Below are 8,347 nucleotides of genomic sequence, written 5' to 3' on the forward strand. Positions count from 1 at the left end.
GCCATGGATCTTCGTAAATTCGCTGTTATCTTTGTAAATTTTGCGGCTTCTAAGTTTATTGACTATGAAAGTGAATCCACGAAAATAATCTTGGTATATTAGCAAACCATTCAATTATTTTCTAGGACTCCAGAATAAACACTATTATTTCTTCTACGTTTGCGTTTATCTTAAAAATAGAAACCGGGTGTCGAAGTACGGCCTAGTTTCTACGAAGATTCAGTTATCTGAAATTATGAAAAACTCTTCGTTTACTTTAAGGTGAATTTTTCGTTGAAAAGTCCGTAAATTTACTGAAATTTCTAACAGTGTACAGTTAATTGGGGAAAAAATAAAAAAAAACTTATATTAGTGTTTGGAGTACTGTTTAGTCACTTGGATTTTTTTTTTTGCTCATAAGTGGTTTTTTCAAAATCAACCAACATAATGCCACAAATAAATTGGAATAGAGCCCCCCGCCAGGTGGTTCAAGAACTTCAGGAGTAGTTTCATAAATTAATTGGCTTCAAAATTTTTAAGTTCTGTTGGAGATTTAAACTGAGTCAATATTACACCAAATTATAGTCGATTGATCAAACAAATAAGTTTATATTAAATGGATTTTACATAAGTCATTTTATATTTCAATCCAAGCATTAATTAAAAGCATGAAATCGGGTAATACCTAGACATCTTTGAACGAACCTTCCGTATGTAGCCTTTGTTATTAAAACTCTTTTAGTTGTTATACCATTATAAACTCAAATATTCGTTTTTTTCCGAAACACTAGTAAAATGACTTTTTCAGGGTTTAATGAAACCTATATTTTTTTTATGGATTTTTGAAGTCTGCTAACCTGAATGTGACGACTGCAATGTTAATCGTAACGTCGGTAAACCCTTCGCCTTTGTAGCAACTGAAACTCACAAGATGAGTGATCTCAGGAAATAATTGCGATAGTGTGTGGTTCTTATTAAATTGATGTTAAAATCATTTACAAGCTATTAACTTTGTTTTAATTTTGAATTTATTAAAATTCATAAGCAAAAAAGTAAGATTGTACACTGTAAAAATAGTATGTACTTTTAAAAGGATAGCACTTGGAAATTCAGTTGCTAACGATGTGACTTGTCAAACTTCAAGGCAGAGCTACGTACCATTTGTAATTTCACAAAGCTCTGACTTGCAGTTTTACAAGTGATATCGTGGACCACTGAATTTCCGAGGATTTTCCTTGTAAAAACTACAAAATATTTCGACAGTGTAGAGGAACAATAAACTTATAATACTACCCCCATAAATGTCCGCTGTTTACCAGCCAATAAGCAAAGCACGGCAGAGAAACCTACATTTTGGGTTAGCCTTTTATAGTAATGTTGTCATAATCATTGGTCGGTGGCTAACCCACAACATTAATTTTAAAAATGACAGTTTGGTGAAGTGAAAATGATACATAACATATTAAATATTTATTCAAACAATAAATTAGTCAATGGAACAGGCAATCTACAACATCGTGAATTAGCGGCTCCTCGCAGGTTCCTGTGTAGGTATTTCACTCCTCTGTAGCATAGCACGAGCCTGCACAAACTAAATGTATGATTAAGCATGCGCCCTGAAACAGCTGAAGCAGCACCTCTGAATAGCAAATGATGACAATCTGTACGGTCATATACTAGGCGATTAGGCTAACACGAACTCGAACTCGTCACAACTGGTATGAAATAAATATACCCAATTATTATGTATAGTCTTACTCTTCTATAGGTACTTATTTACAAATGGCAATGCACGTGCATACTGGCTTTAATAATGTAAAAGGAAAATACTTGAGGAGACACAACATCTAACAACTAATAACACATCTCACACTAAACTGGTATTTTAAAAGTGTTCCTTCGTGCACACAGACTCAAGAAACTATCTATTACGCCCGACGGGGAAGCCATAAATTAGTTCACTTTCGAAATGTCTCAATGAACAAGCCTTTACTCGCCTTGTTCCTTGATGCCTAGTGACCTGGAGTCCTCGTGCGAAAGTGAGAACCCGGGGACGATGCTGTGCTGACTCCGATGCACGGAGTAAACATACTCGGTCAGGAACCTGGAACAAGGTTTCGATGACACTGACTCCCTACGCGGCCGGAGCTGGTATCGCGACTTTCCGAAATCGTTTAAGATGGCGTGTGAAGGTTCTCGGCCACGCCAACTCGCTCAAGATGGCTCGTGAAGGTCCTCGGCATCGCCAACTCGCTCAAGATGGCTGGTGAAGGTCCTCGGCCATGCCAAATTACTCAAGATGGCTGATGAAGGCATTCGGCCTCCCCAACTCGCTCAAGATGGCTGATGAAGGTACTCGGCCTCTCCATCTCGCTTAAGATGGCTGGTGAAGGTCCTCGGCATCGCCAATTAACTCAATATGGCTGATGAAGGCAATCGGCCTCCCAAACTCGAACAAGATGGCTGGTGAAGGTCCTCGGCCTCCCCAACTCGCTCAAAATGGCTGGTGAAGGTCCTTGACCTCGCCAAATCACTCAAGATGGCTGATGAAGGCATTCGGCCTCCCCAACTCGCTCAAGATTGCTGGTGAAGGTCCTCGGCCTCGTCAACTCGCTCAAGATGGCTGATGATACTCGGCCTCTCCATATCGCTCAAGATGGCTGGTGAAGGTCCTCGGTCTCGCCAACTCGTACAAGATGGCTGGTGAAGGTCCACGGCATCGCCAAATCACTCAAATGATTGGTGAAGGTACTTGGCCTCCCCAACTCGCTCAATGTGGCTAGTGAAGGTCCTCGGCCTCCCCAACTCGCTCAAAATGGCTGGTGAAGGCCCTTGACCCTTAATTTCGCGCGCATCAGGGCACTACTACATTAGCTAAGAGGATGCGCCACACCAGCCAGTGCCGTTCCAACGCTCCGCGGGAAGCAGGCGACAAGCCGAGCGCAAACATTTAAGCTGCATGCACACTATGCTAACGTTTTATATTAATATGTGTTACAGGATAAATACATCAATACTTATACATGGGTGTGCTCACAATGTTCAGATATTCAGTGTTAACACGTGTTTTTGCGTTATCTGATGCTGAGTGCGACATAACACGTCGTAACACACATCAGGCGAAGTTCTGGACTTCTATATTTTAGTCAGCCGTGATGTGCAGATGCGACTAGCAATGGAGGAACAAGTGATTGAATTAGCGCGTGCTTACAAGATTTTGTACGACATTTTAAGCAAAGACTACGGGAACCAGCAGGCGAGGGGCGAAGCTTTGTAGAAAAATTGGAAAGAAAGGTATGTTTTAATGTAGTATTAACTACAACACATTCTAACAGGTTGTTGTGGTTACACTAGTTTATCTCTACACCTCACACAATAATGTGTACTAATTTATTGTAGGCGTAGGTATTACTAAATTATTTTTATAGTCTTTTTCCTTTATTTAAAAAATTACATTACTGCAATTACGGTAATTACTTATCAATAAAACATACACGTTCTGGTTTCTCACAACACAACCACGTAACACGAACATTTTACAAGTCAGCTTAAAGAAAGGGTTCATCGTGGATTTAAACTATTTTGAATACTTTTCCACTGCCACGGGCAAGCTTTCAACAGTACAGAAACTATTGAAGATGAAAATATTAGTTAACAAGTGTCTGTTAATGAGCCAAACTTATCGCAAGACCAAGTAGTAGGGAATTCGCAGATAACGAAAAACATTTCTCATAGTCTTCTTCATACCAGCACTCTCTCTCCTCTCCCACCCCTTCTTCATCATCCAATTCTGATAATAAGTCCACACTAAAGAATCAACACCGAAACAGAAAGCGTTCCATTGACTCGTCAATTCAAAACATGGTCAAAATTATGGAAGATAGTCGTCTTCGCTGGCAGTATATGTCCACGTCCCCTGCAACTACCAAACATGTAAATTATCCACATGATGAGAGAGATATGTATTTAAGTTTGAATTTGGCTGTTAATTAGTTGAGTCGTGAGGAACAGGCTAGAGCAAAAATGTAAATTGGTAATGATGTATTTCAGGCTGAATTGCGTAATATACAACGTTCCAAACCCAGCACTAGTCCGCAAACTTATTTTTCTCCTGTATCAAACCATACTTACTCACAGTCAAATTTGTGTGACATCATGTCTCTTTCTGAACATGAAATTGCCCCCAATACCTTCCGAGAGCAGAGAACTACAGTTCAGAATACGGTATGGCTCAGACGGACATGAATTATTTCATTCACAACAAGTGAAAGTGTACAAAGTGAGTCACTTTGTGCTTTAACATAATACAATTTTCAATAAATTAGTTGTAAATTAATTATTTTATTTCTGTTACCTTAAGCACACAGCGAGCCGTTCTTCAATTGATACATTACTTCTTAATTGAGTACCTACCACATTTTCTCAATTTCGGTGCAGTATATTGAGTAAGCCAAAAAATTCGTTTCGCCATTCGGATGTACATTAAAAATCTCTCCCCACATTCCAGAAGTTGTGGTATTAGGTGATGAAAATCACCCATTCTTTCACTGCGTACATTTATGGGATGTACCCATTCCTTTTCCCTGTGAAGAGCTAACATGACAAGCTTCAGCACATTCTTCTTCTTCGTCAAGTTCGTCTAGAAGTACAATACTTTCAGCCATTTCAACTATTTCACAAAACGATGCACCCTGACAAGTATCCACCACACACTATCTTAAAACACTAGGAAACACCAGAACAATGTGAACACTGCTGGGATTTGACATGACATGTTAACACGAAAGGTCAGCTTTCTGACATAACGTGTTAACACGAAACGTAGCGTGGTGTGTATGCAGCTTTACAGTTAGCAGAATGAACAGTAAACAGCTGTATCTTCTCTCTCTCTCTCTCTCTCTCTCTCTCTCTCTCTCTCTCTCTCTCTCTCTTTCAAACGCCATGGAAAAGTCTGCACTCGCTGACACGCTGCAGCACAAGCGCCAACTGCAGGCTGCACTGTAAAAATTTAATGGCGTCCGCTACTTGCCACTTCCTGTTACACATTTCCGTCGAATTCACGAAATTACTCCCACCAAATTCCGTATACAGAGCCAAGATATTACACACCAAAAAATTCAAACTATCAATAACAAATCAACATTCTTGTTGATGATCATCAACGAAACAATTTTTATGCAAAATAAAGTTAAGGTAATCGGAGTTTCATTAGAGCTTATAGCCAAATGAGCATAAGTCCATATGTGACAGTTTGTTTTTTCTTATTTTCTTATATTTTCGTTTTCCATCAACCCCTAACATAGCTAACTTACCGAGAGCTATTAGAGCGTTAAGCCCAAAGCCTTAGTTGAGCTAGACAAAGATTGAGTTACAATGAATGATATTTACCGGTGTCTGTTGTAAAATGTCCTCCATTCGGAAGAAAATTATCATAAGTTTTTTTCTTCCCGACCACATGCATATAGAGGTTGATGGAAAACACATCATTAAAAGAGCATTTTTTTTTACTATCCTGTAAAATTGCCTAGTTGTGACTTACTTACACTCATTTCGCTCTGACGTACAGTTTTTTTTTTTTGTAGAGAGAAACGGGATAGAAGATAATAGTGGTCCGGTACGTTTTCTTCGTGGTACTCTGGTTTCCTGGCACTGATGCATTCTGTTGCTGCTCCATTACTTCTTTTCCGCTCCTCATAAGTAGCTAATGTTTACTAGACAAATTTATCCACTATTCTTATTCTTGCTAAATTAAGTTAACGAAAAAAAAAAATTATGTGTCAAGAGTCATTTTCTATTTAGCAGAAGAGCATTATAGTTCCCATGTCTGTTACTCCACTGTATTAACTCACCGTGTTGTACAATGATGACCAATTTTTTTTTTTTTACAATTAATGATGCGCCTTTTCTTGCTTCAATTTTACCCTTAAGTTACTTGTACATACTTGAAACACCTTATGTTCAGATTTAATTTTTGTTCCTAGTAAAACATGGCAAAACGTCACTAATTTGTTTAAAAAAAAAAGTACATATGTAACATTTTGAAATTATATGGTGAAAATGACTACTTCTTAAAATTAATTGCGATCATAAAAATAAAACCAATAACACCAAAAATATCCCAATCAAAAATACAAATTGAGATATGAATACTATCATAAAATCTTGTCTCTACAAATATCAAGTCCAAAGGAATAATGCAGTGTGAAGATTTATGCTCCCAATTAAAGGTTGTGTAGTTATTTTGACTTCTCGATGTAAAGAAATCAACTAAAATCATAACTGAGTGGTTTACAAGTACTAATGTTTTGTTTGAGAACAAATTCTCATCGCCAGCCATATTCCTTGTGATACATTTTGAGCGAATAATTGAAGTCTAATGCTCTAAACATGTGTATAAACTCAACACACTTTATTATAATTGATCTGAAGTCACTATTCGATATTCACTTTTTTAGTGACATATAATTTAACTTGGTGTTCAAAGACAGATTTCTTCGCTTAGCAGCGTTAGCAGTGAATACCACGTGCTTATATATCACTTGGCACATCACTTTATGCATGCACGAACTCACCCGCTGGACCTCTCTCTGCCATGCATGGTAGCATAGGCAGATTCATAGAGAGGAGTGGGAATATAGGGAGTGAACCCTCCTCCAACTTTTTTATTACAACTTCTGCTGGATAATATCGCATTTTCCGATAAAACTAGAAATAATCATTAGTTACTGAACCTGGATTCCTTCCCCTGTTTCTTTTTCACGTGCTTCTGGATTCACCACTCTCCACGTTATTAACATTATAATCATGCAATGATGGTAGCTGCATTACAAAATGACCATGGTCAATGAGAGAAAACAAGAGTGTATAAAATTAAATCTTAAAATTTAGTGTCACTAATAACGTTACAATTTTCGGAACACTAGCAAACTCAGAAAACAAACATGGGACAATTTATGTTCAAAATTCAAGTTTGGCATGTGTTTGACTTCTTAGTTGCTAGCAGTGCAAGCTACACAAGCAAGGTGCGTCACATTTAAAATTACAATTTCCACCTGTGGAGACCAGTATAATAAGCCACTGGCTGTGGGTTCGTAGTTAACCTCGGGCAAGGGTGTTATTGCAAATAATAAGTTAATAGGCTATATATATACCCTAATAAGTCTTGAGGCACATAGCAAGAAAAAGATATTCTCTGAAATTAAAGTTAATTAAGTACGTATTAATATAGTAATACTACGGATGGAGCAATCACATACTTAAATCCTCAAATAACATCAAATCCTTAGTCTTCGAAGGATTCAATATTACAGGAAAAATATTTGAAAGAAAATATTAAAGCAAATTTAGTGAATTAAAAAATTCAACACTGATAACCTCTGAAGTTTAATATGCCATTTTTTTTCTTCATACCTGTCCTGTTACCATTTCCCAAGATATTGTATTTTTAACATATAATTATATAAATAAAATTACAATATTTATTGATTCTGGAATATTACTCTTTTATTTCTATTATTTTATTTTTGACCCTTTGACACTTAGATTTAAGAGTATATTCGAGGTACTCTCTGGATTATAATTCAAGATTCGGATTTGAGAAAATCGAGATCTGACCAATTAATAATTAATACCATTACATAAAAGTAACTTCTACAGTGGTAATTTCAGTCCTATTATTGTGCTTGCAAAATATAACAACCAATGTTGAGTATTTGAAAATGATGACTTATTCTCATTTTGCACATGATAGATATGGACAAGACTAGGGCCTAATTCTACTTATGCTCACAGTTCCAGTTCGTAAAATCGAAGCCTTCGTAAAATCGGGGGTGGCCATTTTACCCCCCCCCCCCCCTTACCTAATTCATTTGGTATTATTTGGATTTGGTCATAATAAATAAAATATGAAATACTGTTAATGAAACGTAGAAAACCTTCAGCCGCACCTTCAGCACCTTTATTAACAGCATCTAGGGAAACAAGCAAGTAATATATAATAGTACTAGATAATGCCCGGCATGCGTTGCAATGCCTCAATCAATTTTTTTTTTGTAATTTTTTAAACATATACTAAGCATCTCTCTTTATCTCTCTAATTCTCTATCTCTCTATGTATATCTCTATAACTCTCTCTATCTTTCTATTTATATCTCTATCTCTCTATATATCTTTCTAGCGGACCCGACAGACATTGTCCTGCCCAAATGTACTTTTTGTGAGATATGGATATGGCGGTAAGTATTTCTACGCTGGACATTTTGTATCTTCTCATTATACATACCCCTCCTCTTGGGCACGCCACTGCCGTTACCAAAAACCTTTCCCATGGTTACGCAGAAGGCAACAACAATGCAAAAGCCCGTTGCCA

General features: G+C 37.3%; 1 protein-coding gene across 1 annotated transcript in view; it reads right to left on the bottom strand.

Moving 5' to 3' along the window:
* LOC134538821 (LIM homeobox transcription factor 1-alpha-like) overlaps positions 1 to 6,577 on the bottom strand; it is a 189,568-nt gene extending 182,991 nt beyond the window's left edge. The window contains exons 1-2 of the mRNA XM_063380378.1: positions 6,552 to 6,577; positions 1,977 to 2,083 (exon numbers count right to left, since the gene is read on the bottom strand). Of these exons, the coding sequence (XP_063236448.1) occupies positions 1,977 to 2,083; positions 6,552 to 6,577 (133 nt within the window). The remainder of the gene's footprint in view (positions 1 to 1,976; positions 2,084 to 6,551) is intronic.
* Between the last annotated feature and the right edge of the window lie 1,770 nt (positions 6,578 to 8,347).

Source organism: Bacillus rossius, chromosome 1, assembly GCF_032445375.1.
Source record: "Bacillus rossius redtenbacheri isolate Brsri chromosome 1, Brsri_v3, whole genome shotgun sequence".
NCBI lineage: Eukaryota > Metazoa > Arthropoda > Insecta > Phasmatodea > Bacillidae > Bacillus > Bacillus rossius.